This window comes from Oryza glaberrima, chromosome 1 (assembly GCF_000147395.1).
Source record: "Oryza glaberrima chromosome 1, OglaRS2, whole genome shotgun sequence".
NCBI classification, from domain to species: Eukaryota; Viridiplantae; Streptophyta; class Magnoliopsida; order Poales; family Poaceae; genus Oryza; species Oryza glaberrima.
Genome location: NC_068326.1, coordinates 1,897,987 through 1,916,456, shown reverse-complemented (window position 1 = coordinate 1,916,456; position 18,470 = coordinate 1,897,987). Strand labels below are relative to the sequence as shown.

General features: G+C 40.4%; 1 protein-coding gene and 1 pseudogene across 1 annotated transcript; both read left to right on the top strand.

Annotated features, from left to right (window-relative positions):
- The first annotated feature begins 3,660 nt into the window (after positions 1–3,660).
- Positions 3,661–6,924, top strand: LOC127777654 (protein SUPPRESSOR OF K(+) TRANSPORT GROWTH DEFECT 1-like; annotated as a pseudogene).
- Positions 6,925–10,435: 3,511 nt separating this feature from the next.
- On the top strand, positions 10,436–17,595 carry LOC127777644 (protein SUPPRESSOR OF K(+) TRANSPORT GROWTH DEFECT 1). Its single transcript, XM_052304256.1, has 8 exons — positions 10,436–11,135; positions 11,985–12,090; positions 15,533–15,731; positions 16,446–16,514; positions 16,615–16,689; positions 16,778–16,876; positions 16,961–17,116; positions 17,199–17,595. The coding sequence occupies exons 1-8, from the start codon at positions 10,664–10,666 to the stop codon at positions 17,322–17,324; spliced, it is 1,302 nt and encodes a 433-aa protein (XP_052160216.1). The 5' UTR covers positions 10,436–10,663; the 3' UTR covers positions 17,325–17,595.
- The last annotated feature ends 875 nt before the right edge of the window (positions 17,596–18,470 follow it).

Sequence of the window (18,470 nt, the reverse complement as noted above, 5' to 3'; positions counted from 1 at the left end):
CATCTTTACTACAAATCTAGGACTAAAGATCGCTATCTTTAGTCCCAGGTGAAATAACCGGCACTAAAGAGAGGGATCTTTAGTCCCAATTAATGCTGTCAACCGACCGGGACTAAAGAGAGGATAGGGGCAGTCCCGGTTGGTCCATTTTCTTTTTATTTTTCTCCCAAATCGAGTGGTATGTATATAACCAGATCAAACAACAAATCCCCAAATCGAGTGTCATGAATATACCTAAATCAAACCCCAAATCCCCAAATCAAAGTAACATCACAAACCATTCACATCACAAATACAAATCCTAAGTTACTTATACACAAATCAAATACATCACAAATCTTAAAAAAAATTACACACAAATCAAATGCATTACATATCGATTATACAACTCAGATCCATGCAATGAATCACAAATTCTAAAAAAGAAATTATACATCTCTCAATCACAAATTATAAAAAAAAAGAGAGAAGAGCCGGCGCGCTACCGCCCGCGCCGCGCGCTGCCCCGCCGCCTGCCGCGCGCTGCGCCTTGCCGCCCGGCTACCGCGTGAGGGCGCGTGAGGCCGCCTCCGCGGCCGCCCGGCTGCCGCAGCCTGAGAAGTGGGGAGGAGAGGGGAGGAGGCGGATCCAAAGGAGGTTGAGAAACGGGGAGGGGAGGGGAGGGGCGGATCCAGAGGAGGAGGTAGAGGAAGAGATGGGAGGAGGAAGAGGAAGAGATGGGGTGAGTGAGGAGAGGAGGAGATAAATGTCAGAACTTATTAACTGATCCTCCCGTGCGCCTCAGTCTTCTCGATCTCAGGCAGCACATGTCGATCTTTTTTCCCGGGACTAAAAATAGATCTTTAGCCCCAGTTGGTGGACTAAAGATAAAAGAGGTCTTTTTTCCCGGTTGGTAACATTAACCGGGACTTAAAAATAGATCTTTAGTCCCGGTTGGTGTCACCAACCACCAACCGGGACTAAAGATAAAAGAGGGGTCTGACACCACCTGACGTCTTTTGAACCGGGACTAAAAATGATCTTTAGTCTCGGTTGATGTTACCAACTGGGACTAAAAATTAAAAAGTAGCTCTAATCTTTAGTCCCGGTTTTTATTGGAACTGGGACTATTATAAATTTCGGCCGACCGATCAAAGATGGTTTCTCTACCCGTGTGGATTCTCGTGTTGATCATCAAGTGGCCCTCACACTTCACAGGAACGTATAGCGGAGGCTGATATCAGTACGTTGTGCTAATCATCTTGTTATAACCGTACTGATGTCTTCTAGGCCTATGGTGTTAAATTGATATATCCATACAATGAACTGTGGCTGAACATGTATATGCTACAGATCCAAGGACTGTAGATCAACACTGATATGCAGGGTGCTCATAGTGAAAATTGCTACATATACATGCATTGTACTACGTATATTCACACTAGGCTGCTTGATCGAGCTCGATCTAGTCGATCGACCAATGTTGCATTTTAATTATGGTCCATCTTCAAAGGATGCATGATCATTAAATCTGAAGATATCTTCTTTAATCCTTGTCTCTTTTAAGTTGGACATGCATGTATCTTTTGCAGTAACTGCATGTAATACTGTTGTGCAGTTACTACAGCGGATATTGGCGTCTTTATGTTATGCACAATATCTTCTAGATTTACTATGGCTTGATGCGCTGGTATGGGATTAGCAATGTGATAACACCCACCATTTTTATAGAAACCCTATTTGAAATATCATTATTATGAAATTATATATTTATTCCTTCTTTCATTGCTAGGATGTGACAATGGCTATGTTGGTATATATGTACTATATTTGCTACTCCCTTCGTCTCAAAACATAAGCATTTTTAGCTATAAGTCTAGACAACTATGTGTCCAGATTTATAGCCAAAAGTTGTTATGTCATTAGGCAAAAAGATCTGACGGAAAAGAAAAAAAAAAGGGCTTAAAGTAGAGGAAAATGCATTAATTGTCGTCGCAATTGTTGACAACTGAAATATGACAAGTTCGCTGTTGATTGATCCCTCTTCTGTTCTTGTCACGTGATCGAAACAAGCAGCAAAGACCTCTGCTATACTTCTTTCCAACCCCTCAGTATAGATCAGTATCCTCTCCTCCATCAGTCGAAATCATCCTCGTACCGAAGCTTGCTGAACCAAGTTATCGATCGCACCTTCAAACCGATGCTGTCCGGTGGAATCTCCAGTGTCGAAAAGCTTTCGTTGTGGACACATACTCCACATTTTTTATGCCTCCCAATCCTACATGATACTGTAACAATATCATGCATGCACCTGTTTTTTTCGAACACACGAAAAAGATTAATTGCACGTCAGTATATTAGAAGTTGCTTGCATCTAAAAGAAAAAAAAAGCCATATATATGTATATGTATGTCATATCTATAAGGAGACTACATGGATAGGATCGGTGCGCGCATTTGTGAAACTACAAAATTGGGAGCTTTCTCAGGGAAACATCATAGGCTGAAGTGTGTAGGGATGTAAACTACAAGCTACAATATATCGCAGCTTGAATGGACTTTGAGATCCATATGACAGTACTGAACTAGTTAGTGAGCTGAATAATACGACATATATAGAGAGTATTGAGAGTTGATAGCTATTACTCCCTCCGGGTTGATAATAATTATTATTTTAAACAAGATCAATGTAAAACTTTAAAATCTCTTTAACTCTGAATAATTTCTAGAATTACGGAGATTATATGCATATCTTAAAAAGTATTTCATTAAAATCATATATATTTATTAATATTTTTATATATATTACAATAGAAAATAGTGGTTAAAGTTGTTTTTTGGAAATCGTGTTCTTGTTTAAAACGACGAGTATTATCAACACATAAGGAGTACCTAGCTAGCTATCCTTCTCAGTTCAATCTATTATTGTACAAATCCTCCTTTTTGCAATTCCGTTGTACAAATCCCTCTTCATGGATCAATTCACTTGCACTAACTGAATCTCACCAACCAATTCATCATAGTATATAGTACGAGGAGCGTACGCGTCTCCTAGCTTCCAGCTCGATCAGCTACGGCAAATTACGCCGCCGCAACTGTTGGATTAAGGTCTCGCTGTCGGCATCGTCGACCATATATATGCCAGCAGCTTAATTCTGTCGCCACTATTCAGAAGTTCATATCTTTTTTTATCTTTTGATTGACAACGGCCGGAACCAGTATTTGTATATGAATATATGGAGAGAACTGACCAGGGTGGTGTTGATGATTGAGATATTAATGTTGTTGATTGCAACAATCGCGGTGGAGTAGACTATATATATACACACTATAGGAAATTAATTTGTTACTACCTCCGTTTCACAATATAAGTCATTCTAGTATTTTTCACATTTATATTAATGTTAATGAATCTAGAGATGTATATTTATCTAGATTCATTAACATAAATATGAATGTGGGAAATGCTAGAATGACTTACATTGTAAAACGGAGGAAGTAGCTCCTTAATTAAAGAACACCAGGATAATATATGCTGATAGCTGGATATAGTTGACCTTTCACTGAATATGTCGACTGGCTACGCATAACTGCAGATGAACTATGATTGATCAAATGCATGATTAATTAATTAACACAGGTCAAACATTTGCTCTTTCATTAATTTGTCCTGATCCAAGAACTGACTATGCTCTCTTCTCCCCTCTCCTCGAGCATCAAAGCGATCGATCGCCATTGGCTAGCTATCTGATTGATTGTTTGGCCACGATCATGTACGGCAACTTCAAGGAGCAGGCGATCGAGTACGTGAAGCAGGCGGTGCAGGAGGACAATGGCGGCAACTACGTCAAGGCGTTCCCGCTCTACATGAACGCCCTCGAGTACTTCAAGACCCACCTCAAGTACGAGAAGGACCCCAAGATCAAGGACGCCATCGCCGCCAAGTTCACCGAGTACCTCCGCCGCGCAGAGGAGATCCGCGCGGTCCTCGATGGGCACATCGGCGGCGGCGGCGGCGGCGACTCCGAGCAGGCCAAGCTGAGGGGCATGCTCAGGTCGGCCATCGTCGCCGCGAAGCCGAGCGTCAAGTGGAGCGACGTCGCCGGCTTGGAGAGCGCCAAGGAGGCACTGCAAGAGGCCGCCATATTGCCTATCAAGTTTCCACACTTCTTTACAGGTGAAGGATGTTTAGAGCTTGTTCAGTTTGTTGTCGAAATTAACCTAACCAAAATATCTTGGCATATTTTGGTGTAACAAATTTTGGCAAAGTTGAATAGTACTAAATTTTGGTAGAGTGATAATGACAAGAGTGTATTTGTTCTGGTACCATACTAAAATTTAGTAACACCTATAATTAGTACTACCTCCATCCTAAAATATAGCAGCCTAGATACATATTGTCCAGATACATTGTTTTAGGATGTGTCTCATTCCATTCTAGATTGTTATATTTTATGACGGAGGGAGGAGGTTTGGAAGTTGTAACAAAGTGGTCAACAAGTAGTCCCCCAAAAAAAGTAATCAACAATCCCATAAAGCCTTATCCTATCTTCTTCTTTTTTTTCTTTGAGCAAATTTCATAGAACTGTACTAATGTTTTGTTGCATTATCTGTTTGCTGCTTATTTCTGTTTCAAGTGTTAATGGTGAAAAGTTTGAAATTTAATTTGATTTTAATATTGGAGATGATAATGTACTTTAGGCAAGCGAAGGCCATGGAAAGCTTTTCTTTTGTATGGTCCACCAGGAACTGGAAAGTCTTATTTGGCTGAAGCTGTTGCAGCCGAGGTTGATTCAACATTCTTCAGGTCACAGCAGCATCCATTATACTATCTCCGTCCTAAATGTTTGACGCCGTTGAATTTTTAAATATGTTTAATCGTTTGTTTTATTCATAAACTTTTGCAAAATTTGTAAAACTATATGTATAAATAAAAATATATTTAACAATGAATCAAATGATAGGAAAAGAATTAATGATTACTTGAATTTTTTGAATAAAACGAATGGTCCAACATGTTTAAAAAAGTCAACGGCGTCAAATATTTAGGGATGGAGGGAGTAGTTTACCATATGCATTTCTCTTTCTTTTCTTTGCTGCTACTGCTAGTACTAGTGCAGTATGCTTTGTTCTTTGTTTCTGTTTCATGTTATGTTAACGATTTTGGTTTTCTTGCAGCATATCTTCATCAGACCTTGTTTCAAAATGGATGGGAGAAAGTAAGAAACTAGTTGCTAATCTTTTCCAGATGGCCCGTGAAAATGCTCCCTCCATTATCTTCATCGATGAAATCGATTCTTTATGCGGCCAACGTGGAGAATGTAATGAAAATGAAGCTTCCCGGAGAATCAAGACTGAACTTCTTGTGCAAATGCAGGTGAGTTCTTGCATCCTGTACTATGAACCTTCCTGTCATATGCCCTGACTATGATCTGACTAGGCATGTTCTATAATTGTTATACTAATTAAATTGTTTACATACCCTTTAATTTGTACCATACTCACATCTCTTTTTTCTTTGGTAAATTAAATGTAATGTCCAGGGTTTCGATAATAGCAATGATAAAGTTCTGGTTCTTGCTGCTACAAATATGCCACATGTTCTGGACCAGGTTTCAGAAAACTTGTCAATATTATTCTTCGCTATTTTCTTAATAATGGAAATTTTTATTCTTCACTATTTACATTTTTAAAAACTGCATTATGCAACTTGTCGATTCATTATCTCAGGCTATGCGGCGACGGTTTGACAAATGTATCTACATTCCCCTACCTGACTTGAAGGCAAGGAAAGACACTTTTAAGGTGCAAAAACTAATATATGTGCGATGCAACTTAAGAAAAAGAATTTGTACGTTTTGTCATGGCAAATAATTAATTAATCTTTGATCAAAGCTTGGGACCTTTTAATTCATCCAGATCCACATTGGGGACACACCACATAGCTTAACTGAAGATGATTTTGAGAGCTTGGCCTATCAAACAGAGGGGTTTTCTGGCTCAGATATTGCTGTTTGTGTAAGTATATACTCTCTGTGACATGTGTATATGATCATCTAGTAGCAGAGACCGGACATTTAAACCATTTACAATTTACATTACGTAAATAGAAAACTCGACATGTGTATGTATGTACTCTGTGTTGCTACATCTATTAGGCTGTGTTTAGTTCACGCCAAAATTGGAGGTTTGGTTAAAATTAGAACGATGTGATGGAAAAGTTGGAAGTTTGTGTGTAGGAAAGTTTTGATGTGATGGAAAAGTTAAAAGTTTGAAGAAAAACTTTGAAACTAAACACGGCCTTAATTTCTTGCAACAGGTCAAGGATGCGTTATTTCAACCTGTGAGGAAAACACAGGATGCCAAGTTCTTCATCAAGGCAGACGATGACACGTGGACGCCAAGTGAACAGAGTCAGCCTGGTTCCATACAAACCACCATGCAGGAACTCGCATCCAAAGGTTTGGCTGCCAAGGTAAAGAAATGATCAATCAATGATGCCATTTCCCTCCAATTAAACTTACTGGATTATTTTTGAATCATCGAATATTTGTAAATGTGTGATTATTGTATGGGTGTAGATTCTTCTTCCACCAATCTCAAAGATAGATTTCGATGAAGTCCTCGTGAGGCAGGGACCAACGGTGAGCAAGAAAGATCTAGTGGTGTATGAGAAGTTCACACAAGAGTTCAGTGAGGAGGAGATATTTATTTCCCCTCTATCTAATGAAAAACACAATCTCATGATGTTCCTTTCAAAAAAAGTGAGGAGGAGATATTGACGATGCAGAAAAAGAAATCCCCTATGAGGAATTTTCTTAATGTGTGGGCTAAAGCATGCTGTTGTGCGAGTACAATTTGAAGTATGTACAAAATAAAATAAAGATAAGGGCAATAAGTTAAGGAGATGTGTGTTGCACCTTATCTGTACGCCAAAGTGCAGAGAGTGAAATATGCATATAAATGCATGCATGGTAGATCATTTACATGATTAATTGTTGCTTTCAGTACTACTGAAATAATTGTTTGTTGGCCATATATCCATGAATAAGACAATCATTATTTGTCTTTAAATAAAAATATTTTCTATATTATTAATAGCTAGACTCTAGCCTTGCCAACGAGACAATCTTGTTAAAACGGGACAGCGGCATCACCATTAGATCCATGGTGAACGACGGTGATAGAGAAGCCGATGCGGATGGACGACAGTGGAGGAGAAATGGAGAGAAAGAGGGTCAGAGAGGCATCTCCACTACTGCGCCACCCTGAGGTCCTCGTCCTTCCCTATGGCATCCCTCCTCCCTTGCCACCCCTTGTAGGTCCAACATGGTCTGAGCTTACTGGCAATGGCCTCATGTCATGGGCTCCCTCTTCACCACATGCTCCCTCCACCGTCCTCGCCATCTTGCATGTCAGGCACCTCTGTGGGTTGAACGCCACAATGGGATAGGCGGGCCATATTTCTCCAGTGGGCCATCGTACCTCTCTTCCCTTCCCCCTTCCCCCCTCCCCTCCATCGTCGGAAGATGCACAGCCACCGCGATATAGCATGGCTAGATCCAGCCTCATCCTATGCCTCTCCGGCCTTTGCACGCCGCTGGGGAAGGATGGGAAGGCCCCATCGTTGGCGAGCCATCTTCATCGGTCGTCCCCTCCATTGGAGAGAGAGATAAAAGAGGAGAGGGAGAGAGAGAGAGAGGATGATGTGTGAACCACACATTGTAATTGACATTTGAGCTCAATATATTCTTTTGATTTGTTTTTGATATTGCCAATGACGTGTGGATCCTATTTTAGTTTTCTCTGATTATGATTCCATGTAAACACCAAGTACGATGAAGACTAGGTTAATATGTCAAAGTCACTATTAATATATCAAGAGAATAATTTTGCACCGGTTTTAATAGTTTGATGAGTCGTTATACCTGGTTTTGTACGGTTAAGAGATATGAATCATATTCGACCAAAGGTTAAGGGATCCAGATTAGACTTTTTCCCAGGCAGAAATCTATAGCGTGATGCTTATAAATCATTTGGGCCTCCGGAATAGGGGCCCGGCGAAGGTGCGGGCCGTTTGGTGGCCGAAATGAGGGATAAAGGGTAGTGGGCCCACGTTGTGGCCCAAAATTTTCTTTGGAAAATGTTGCTCTCATTGACATGTGGTTCCCACCTGTCGGTCCCTCGTCTGATCATCTCATACATTTCTTCTTCTTCTTCATCGGGAGCGCCTCGGTGTGGCGGCGGAGGCGTTGGCGGCGAGCTTCTTCTCGTCGTCGTCATTCTTCACCTTCGTCGACGTCTCGATCATGCCGGATCCCTCGCCGCCTTTCCGAGCATCGTCAGTAGCCGCCGACTTGTCGCGGAGCTCCTCCGTCCATGAGGCGAGCGAAGCGCGGGTCTCCCGGCAGCAGCGCAGCGCCGGCCTCGGCTGATGCAGGCGCGCGCCTTCCGCAGGTGTTGGTTGGGTCGAGGTCGGCTGCCCTGCGTCGTGCCGGCGTGGATGGCGTCCGTGAACAGCAGCGCCGGCCGCCTGCCCGATCGAAGTCGTCGCCGACGTTGTCCATGGCCTTTCTCTTTCTCCATGTACGCCGCGGCGGCGAGCTTCTTATGACGGCGGGGACACGTCGGATTCAGCCTTGTGGCATAGTACAAATTAAGCGAGGAATTATTTTCATATAAATTAATCTAACAAGATTGAATCCAATTAATGCAACAAATTAAGTGTTCCATGCTGCTCGACGGCATGCACAAGCACCGTATTATTAGCTGATTGATTCATCGTCGTAGTTGGTAGTAGTATTAAGAAATTATTAAACTCTACTCTAGTTTGTTTGTTCCATCGCTTCATGGATCGCGTTAAGACTAAAAAAACACGGTTTGTACGTGTGCGGCGCCGCGACGTGAACGTGATTTCGTTCGTCTTGGCAAAGAAAGAAAGCCGCGTGCGTTGGCGTCGCGACGACGGGTCAATCGGGCGGGGTCGCAGGCCACACAGCAACCCGTGTGCTTTTTTCAGCTTACACCTCTACTTATCCTGTATTTCGGTGCTACTATCTACTTCTTTCGTTTCACATTGCAGGACATTTTGGGTTTTAAATAGATTCATCCATAGACCTATATATGCGTTTCATATATGTGTTCAGATTAATATGAATGTTAATGAATCTATATAAGAATACTACCTTTTAGAGCATGGGTGAAGTGCGCTATATTGTGATACCAACTACAGTGCCTCTCTTAGTAAGAGAAACATATTAGTATCCTAAACATCTACTTCAATTGTTTCATATTATAAGTCGTTGACTTTTTTTATTAGTTAAAGTTATTTATGTTTGATCAAGTTTATTGAAAAAGTTAGTAAAATCTACAATATCAAATTAGTTTCATTAAAATTGACATTAAATATATTTTGCAATATGTAACTTTTTATGTTGGTATATTTTTCTAAAAACTTAGTCAAATTTAATGACTAAGAGAAAAAAAGTCAAACAACTTATAATATGAAACGGAAGGAGTACTAATTAAAGAGGAAAAAATACCCTAAAGAGTGGTGGATCCATGGCATTTTTAGATCTTATACAAAATACACTACATCACTCGATACCAATGACACATGAAATTGGCATATCTTGACGTGCGCCGATGAGCCCATGTAGCTACCTAAGGCAATAGCCAATACCTCTTAAAGAGTAGGAATCTAACAGACCCATGAGAAAGATAACCTTTGCTTGCTCATCCCTCTTTAGATAATGAAGTGAAGTGCATGTAGTGGATAGAAAAACAGGTGACTGTAACATATATATTGGCATGGACAACACGACAAGAACCACGCATATAAAGATTGGGATGGTTGCAATTCAAATATAGCCACAAACGCCTTTTTTTTTTTTAGTTCCAACCCAAACAAGAGCATTTCCTAAAAAGAGAAAAAAAAACTAAGGAACAAAAGTTTAGATGTAAATTTCCTTTGTCGTAAACAACCCTAAGGCTATGGTCGGTTGCTGGTGTTGGTAACTAATCCATCATGCATGCAAGACGAAACCACTCATTAGCGCATGATTGATTAAGTACATGCTATTTTTTAAAAAATAGATTAATATGTTTTTAAAGCAGTTTTCATGTATTTTTTCTTTTTCTTTGTGAAAAAACACATATTTAGCAATTTTTAAAGTATGCATGTAAAAAATAAGGGTGACGAGTTGGAAAAACAGGGTAAAGAACACAACCTAAATATAAACCTATCCGAGATGAGCTAATATCACTTGGACTCAACTCGAACAATTACAGAAGGTCTTCTCTCAAAATAAGCAAGCTAAGAAAGGACCTAAACCCAAAACTTCCAAACACCAAAAATATTTTCTCCTCGAAAATCCAGTAACAATAATAAGTAAATAAAAAAACTAAAAAAAGGAACAAAAACAGGAAAAGAAAACACGCTTCTCCCTTCTCCTCTTTTCCCTTTTTTTCCCCTCTCCATCTTCCTTCCCCTTTCCTCCTCCTCCTCGTCTTCTCCTCCTCCCCACCGCGTCAAACCCCACCCCGAAGCAACCGCCGCCGCCGCCGAATCCGCCACCGGCGACCCCAATCCGCGCCGCCGGGGCCCGATCCCCACTCCGATCCGCCGTAATCCGGCCGGCCCCCCCGCGCGCGCGCGGCCGGCGGCGGCGCCGCCTTCGCCCCCGATGTACAGCAACTTCAAGGAGCAGGCGATCGAGTACGTGAAGCAGGCGGTGCAGGAGGACAATGCCGGCAACTACGTCAAGGCGTTCCCGCTCTACATGAACGCGCTCGAGTACTTCAAGACCCACCTCAAGTACGAGAAGAACCCTAAGATCAAGGAGGCCATCACCGCCAAGTTCACCGAGTACCTCCGCCGCGCCGAGGAGATCCGCGCGGTCCTCGATGAGGGGGGTGGGGGTGGTGGCGCCAACGGCGGCGACGCGGCCGTCGCCACGCGGCCCAAGACCAAGGGTAAGGATGGGGAGGGGGGTGGGGATGATTCCGAGCAGTCCAAGCTGAGGGCTGGACTCAACTCCGCCATCATCACCGAGAAGCCCAACATCAAGTGGAACGATGTCGCCGGCCTCGAGAGCGCCAAGCAAGCGCTGCAGGAGGCCGTCATATTGCCTGTCAAGTTCCCGCAGTTCTTTACGGGTGAGTGGCTGCTGCGAGGATAACCAGTATATTTTCATTCTCCTTGTTGTAGAGAATAGAGGTGATTGCAAAATTGGTGGTGGATCCGATCGTATAGGCCGTACATGGATATTGATCTCGATCAAAACGGATAGGGCGAGTATTGTTGATTGCCAACACTAATCATTCCATGTTGATGGTTGCTCGGTGTGCAGGGTTAGCTCGCGTAATTACTGTATTTTGTTTGTAGATGACTGTTTGGGTGTCGACTATGGTTCAGAGTCCACTTCTAGAGGGTGCTGGGTGCAACTATTATGTCGTGTAGTCTTGGTGGAAATCTTGAAAGTTACATCCTAGAGGATTGCTAAAATTGATATTAACATGATCTTGGTACTAGACAAACAATGTGGAGTAAAACCATAATTTACAGCTAGTAGTTTGAATTGAAAGGCAGTTATGGAAACAAGGGAAAAAATGCTGCTTTAGTGATAGGTGCATTGGTTGTTACAGTGTAATCTATAATCATGCAGCAAGTTACTAGCTTGACATACATTCAATTGTTTAATCTTGCAAATAGTTATTTTCAAATATTGAGGGTCTGTTTTCCTCGTGCTTCTAGTGACCTTCTTAATGACTTACAAGATACAGTAAGTGAATTTTCTAACAGCTACTAAGATAAAAGTACCATTATTCTCAACTCTCAACCATTGTTCAAGTGTTCATGACTAACATCTTGCGCATCTTCTTTGTTACATGATAAATTTCTCCATGGTAAACAACGACTATAAAAAAATGTGTACATGAACTCATCTTAAGTCTGGGATCTGGTGTTGTTAGCTATTTTATACTAATGGAGATTTCTTTCTTAAGGTAAACGGAGACCATGGAGGGCTTTTCTTTTGTATGGTCCACCAGGAACAGGAAAGTCTTATTTGGCTAAAGCTGTTGCAACTGAGGCTGATTCTACATTTTTCAGGTAGTTATACCCTCATATATATACCTATATATTTCAACTACATATCTTGACAATAAATCCTCACTCTTACTAATTCCATTACTAAAACTCAATGACGTGGTGCCTTTTACGTTGGTGTCATGGTAGATGTTCAGTTGAGTTGTGTGTTAAACTAACATTCTCCCAACATCCCTAACTCTTTCGCTGCTACCTCACTACATGTGTATGTTCTGAAACTGTAATTTGTAGCATGCTTTGCTCTCTTTTTTCAGTGGTATTGAACAGCAATCAAAATACTTATGTTTTTGTGATTCCATTTTGCACTTGTGTGTACTCAAGGGTTTAATGTATTCCTATGAGCTATTCAAAATTCATCCAGCATTTTCCTTTGGAAAGATTATATTGAGCTTTTGATACTTCCTGTTGATACTGTAGTAGTTTTGCAGTTCATGTCTTGGGGTACCATTAAGGCTTTAAAAAACTGCCAAGATTCCTTCTCTAAGTGGCAATAGCTAGTTAGTCTTATTTTTTCATGCGGCAATTTCTCTTGTTGATTTTTTCTCTATATTTTTTAAAGTTCAAATTATGCAGCTGTTATTGTCAATATTTATGAAGCTGCATGTATTCTGTGTATAAATGTATGGATAATGTTCAGAATTAAATAGCTTGGAACACCAGTAGTGCCTTGACTCCTTTCTCTGGATAAGCTGATGTCCTGATTCAGTTGTTGCCCCATTGCTGCAGTGACACTCTTGGTGAGCCTATAAGAATGTTTCTAGGCAGCCAAAATCCTAAAAAAAAATGTATAATTGATGCAGGCAAGTGAGCTTTTTTCTCAAAAAAGAAAACATTTATGGAAAACTGTGAAAGCTGTTTCTTGCAAGGTGTGTCCTATTAATAGCAGCTCTTACATAACTACTTTTGGTTTGGTCACTTTTCATGTGTGCAATAAGCTATTTTTAAGCCATCAACATCCCAAAGCTTAAAGCAGATACTTATTTTACACATGTTGTATACCGAGTTCGATTCATCTTTCTTTGTCTTTGTATAGATTTGTTTATTTTTAGTACATATCTAACACCTGTGTTGTAATGATACCATGCGTAACCTAAAACGGCTGTTGTTTTACTTCATTTGTTTTTCTTTGACGTTTTTGAACTAACCAACGTCAAATAAAAGAAATGGAGGGAATACTTATTTTACTGGGAGCACTTGTGGTTTCCTTGACATATAATAGCTAATGCATATGTTTATAGAAGAATTGGTATGTTTTGATGGCATGATGCCCTGGCACATTTTTTCTGTTTTCAAATATGTTTAAACATTCTCTAGCAATTATTACTCCTGATCTGAATAACTTTTGTGCATTCATTTTTCGCTGCTAGCATCAGTTGTCCTACACAGGATGCTTATCCCTTGATGGAACTATAGAGATATAGAGCCAAAATTTTTATTTATAATAATCTATAATCCTAAAATTAAATAATCAGTAAATTAGTGGTATTATTTAGCAAAATAGTAAGGACACTACTGGTCACAGCATCCAGGTGTGGACGCTGTAACAAACTGCGTCCATCAGCTGGCGCAACCCAATGCTCCCCGGCCAAGTCCACAAGCGTATAGGTTTACTCGACCTGACACAAGCACCGGCCGCCTGCTGTCCTCCTTTGTCCTCAATCGCTGCAGCGCGGTGGCCCCGGGCACTGTTTACAAATTTCATACAAATGTTTACATGTTCATGCAGTAGACAAAGCAATCATTGAACACATATTTCCTGTACCTAGAATAAGAATCTCAACATTTATCCATGGCAGCAGCAAAAGGAGAAGATTTAACTAGGTCTAGTTGCTATAGTTGATACTAGAATTTCCATGATATTTTTGAGTTTAGAAGGAGAGATTTCTACTATAAATGGTCTTAATAATTGTATAATGCCTGCTAAAATAGATAAATTCCCCTTTATCAACCTGTTCTTTAAAACTCAAAACATACGGAGAGGCTAGACTTACCTTGTAAACTGCCTTCAGAAGGCCACAATGATCTTTATTTAGAACAATAGCACATACTGTTGCTCAATTCTTACACTGTACCAAAAACAGTTGAGTGATCACTTATCAGTCATCACTGAAATATAGGCAAATAACTAATATTGGTTACAGATTGAATACTAAAGGCAGTATTTGAAATGTCCAATGCCTTCTGAGGTTCTGATTATCACTGTAATATCAAATTCAGTGTGCAGAACCAGGTTCTTATCCATTAAATGGAATTGTGGCCTGCATAACAGGACATTGCTCAGATATAAGTTCATGTTTTCTACTTGGTTCCAGTCAGAACTCATAAAAGTCCCTAGCCCCCACTGTTTTTTGTTTGCCAGAAAACAACTGGTTTGTGGAGTTCAGCGTAAAGCTAGAAATCAGTCAATATCTTTCTGAATAAATTCAGAATTGGTCAAAAGCTGGTTTAATCCGGGACAGATTGATGTGCAAACTAAGGGTGTGTTGGTAGTGGCTGTTGTGAACTTTTCCCTCCAGCACGTAAAACGGAGTGACTCATTAGCGCATTATTAATTAAACCTTGTTTAAAAAAAACTTGAAAAATGGATTAATATGATTTACTAAAGCAACTTTTCTATAGAATTTTTTTTTGTAAAAAACGCACCGTTCAGCTGTTAGGGAAGCATGCACGTGGGAAACGAGAGAGTGAAGTTGGGAAATGGCGGGTTCGAACACAGCTTAAGCAGAGAATCTTGCTGCCCAGAACAGTTTAACAAGAAAATGTTGATGTTGACATATTTTCTAACCCTTGGTGTTGATATCAAAATGGATTTGAGTTTAGAGCATTATATGGTAGTAGTAATAATGTAGTATTACCGGACCAATGAACATTTTACACAGCCACTTCCAATGCATAGCTATATGGTAGTAGTAATAATGTAGTATTACCGGACCAATGAACATTTTACACAGCCACTTCCAATGCATACTAAAAGAAAGTTCATGAGACAGTCCTGTAACAGTTGACGGTCTATCATGTATGCATTGATAATTCAATTTCGCTAGCAGTTCCAAAGTAATAAAAAAGTTAGGTCTTTTCTAATCCTACCACTAGAGTTCTGTAGCTAACCACACAAGCAGTTTGTATTCACTGTCGACCACACAATTCCTCAAAGATTCAGTTACTTGCGATACCTATCTAGCAACACCACATCTGATCATTGTGTGATTAATACTGGGAGTGGCTACAGTCCAACGATTATTTATGTGGTTTCTCATGCCACAGCTTAATTCATGTTTACAATGATGTGCAGACATCTGTGAAAGAGAAACTGCAGTATTCCTTTTCTTCTACCTGATTGCTCCATGATGTTGCCAATGATCAATATCAATGTATACCATATTCATTTGTATTGTTCGTGCAATATATTTTATTATGTTTCATTTAATGTGTTTGCTTTATGCAGTATATCTTCATCAGACCTTGTTTCAAAATGGATGGGAGAGAGTGAAAAACTTGTTGCAAACCTTTTCCAAATGGCTCGAGAAAACGCTCCTTCCATTATCTTCATTGATGAAATTGATTCATTGTGTGGTCAACGAGGAGAAGGAAATGAGAGTGAAGCTTCTAGGAGAATCAAAACTGAACTTCTTGTGCAAATGCAGGTGAATTTTAGCTTATATTATTAACTTTTCTTAATCAGGTGCCTGCTACCTGAATACTTTAAATGTGTACTTGGACGTGTTATTCTTAGAATGATAATGATCCTGAAAGTTCAGAGCTTCAATTGGAGACGCACAAAATGCTGTTATATTTGAAACTTATATAGTTCGTTAAGGATCAAGTTATTGAAACAGTGCTTCTAACTTGTATATTTGAGGGGCAAAAAGGAACATGGTATATTTTCATTTCACATTTTAGTTCTAAGATTTGTTGCCACACCGTTTTAGCTAATACTGGAGTACTGGACCGGCTACTTCCTCTAATACCAGTAGGTTTCTAGTACCAAGTCCAAACAGAGTTGTACTAGTATCAGGTGTCTTAGTTAGGGATATTAGCCAGGCCAGATCTGAAGCTATTCCATCCAGATTTGGAATCATAAAAGTGAAAACGTGCTAAATTTCCAAGTAGATCAGATGCGAATTGCCTGATTAGTTGCTTTCTAGATACATGGATATTGATGCATGGCTTGACCGCTTGACCATAATAATCGAATACCACATTTGATGGGCTTCAAATACTGTCCATCTTTTCTTAGAGCATGTATCATGTTATTCCTTGTTATCTGAAGCATTCCATGGTTTGTTAAACTATTTAGATGCCCTTTTTGTTACACCAACTTACTTACCTTTTGCTTTGTTTCGCTGGTGAATGTCCAGGGTGTTGGCCATAATGATGACAAAGTACTGGTTCTTGCTGCTACAAACACGCCATATGCTCTAGACCAGGTTTAAGAAGATCTATAAAACTGTGTTGCACCATTCAGAACTGTCAAAATTCTCTTGTTCCATTGAACAATTTAGTACTTACTTAAATCCATTATCTCAGGCTGTGCGCCGGCGCTTTGATAAACGTATTTACATTCCGCTACCCGACCTGAAAGCAAGGCAACATATGTTTAAGGTGCAGAATTGTCCAATTCAGTTTCAAGAAAATTGTCATGTTCTGTTGTTACAATCTTTGGCTGAGGGCAAACCTTTAATTTATCCAGGTCCATCTCGGGGATACACCACACAACTTAAATGAAAGTGATTTTGAGAGCTTGGCTCGTCGAACAGACGGGTTTTCTGGTTCGGATATTGCTGTTTGTGTAAGTTGTTTTCTGCAACGTTCTCATGTATCCATGCTCTGTTAGCATATACTGAAATCTCGTTGCTCTTTTTTCTTTCAACAGGTAAAGGATGTGTTATTTGAACCTGTCCGCAAAACACAGGATGCCATGTTCTTCTTTAAGGCTGATGGTGATATGTGGATGCCTTGTGGACCAAAGCAATCTGGTGCCGTACAAACAACCATGCAGGAGCTCGCATCCAAGGGCCTTGCAGCAAAGGTAAGATTGATTGACATTTCCTCCACTGCGCATGTTAGAAGAGGCTTCTGATGATTAGCAAGATTTATTTCCTGTTATGTAGATCCTTCCACCACCAATCTCAAGGACAGATTTCGAGAAAGTCCTCGCCAGGCAGAGACCGACAGTGAGCAAGAAAGACTTGGAGGTGCACGAAAGGTTTACAAAAGAATTTGGCGAGGAGGGTTGACAAGATTATGCGCACTCACTTATGCATAGCTGCTCCACAGAAATGTATATTTTATGACTTCGATTGTTCTGGTTGGAAGTTGGATTCACAGATTTGTACAATTGATAGCCTAACTATGATTAATTACAACCTGTTTATTGCGTTAGGCTATCATTGCGCCTCTGTCGTCAACTTATTTCATTTTTACTGTCACTTATACTTGAAATTTTCCACAAGTGTATTAATTAAGGAATAATACTTAACGTGGAGCCCTTGTGGTGCAGCTTGTATAGTTTGTTCTCCTCTGGTTTTCGATTCCTGTCATTTTTCCGTTCTATTCAGTGCTTGTTCTTTGCCCAAGTTTTATTTGCCCCCCAATCGATCAGGTATGGTATTCAACCCTCAAACGATCTCCTTTTGTTCATGTGAGTTTGGTAGTAATACCGGACTAGTAAGTACTTGTAGAGGCTTGTAGCAATGATTCCTTCAATTTTACCAGACAGTCTCTGTTGAATGCAACACGCTGGTTCTGAATGTTTTGGCCCTTTTCATCTGATCAATAAAAGCTGTTGTAACTTGTATCTCAACATTTGGAATCAACTGTCTGTCATCATTTCATCTGACGTGCTTTGTACTGAACACGTCTGATACGGTTTGTTTGGCCTCATCAGGGTCTGCCCATAGTACTATTTTTTGTCCAAACTTGCTTGGTAAAATTCATTCGGTTTCTCGCTGAAATGTACTGAACCTGAACTTTTTGACAGGCCGGTTTGCTGGAGTGGAGGCCCGTGATTCTGCAGTGCAAAACCCATCATATCATCTGCGTGCACTCCTAGGTACTACCTGCACTGTCAAGCATGTGAGGCAGCAATATGATTCAGCCAATCAAGCTGGGACATCAGTCGATGAGGTACAACGTAGTACTGGCACTGCTCATAATCGAGCAAACTAGAGGCCAAACTGTTCTTTCAAATGGGCCAAACTGTTGTTCCAAATGATTCAGTGCTGATCGATCAATGGATCATAGACTGATCATCAGTGAAGCGATGACAGCCATGCCATGCCATGCCATGCATGCATATATATGGTTGCAGCCGTCAGAAAATTCAGAACACATATAGATACAAATGGACATATACTGCATCTTGTGTCCAAAGCAATAGGACG

Excerpts from the sequence above, each read along its gene's own strand:
- LOC127777644 (XM_052304256.1), top strand. The coding sequence starts at position 10,664 with ATGTACAGCAACTTCAAGGAGCAGGCGATCGAGTACGTGAAGCAGGCG. Across the intron at positions 12,091-15,532 it reads GCTGATTCTACATTTTTCAG|TATATCTTCATCAGACCTTG; the intron begins GTAGTTATACCC and ends TGCTTTATGCAG. Across the intron at positions 15,732-16,445 it reads AACTTCTTGTGCAAATGCAG|GGTGTTGGCCATAATGATGA; the intron begins GTGAATTTTAGC and ends GTGAATGTCCAG.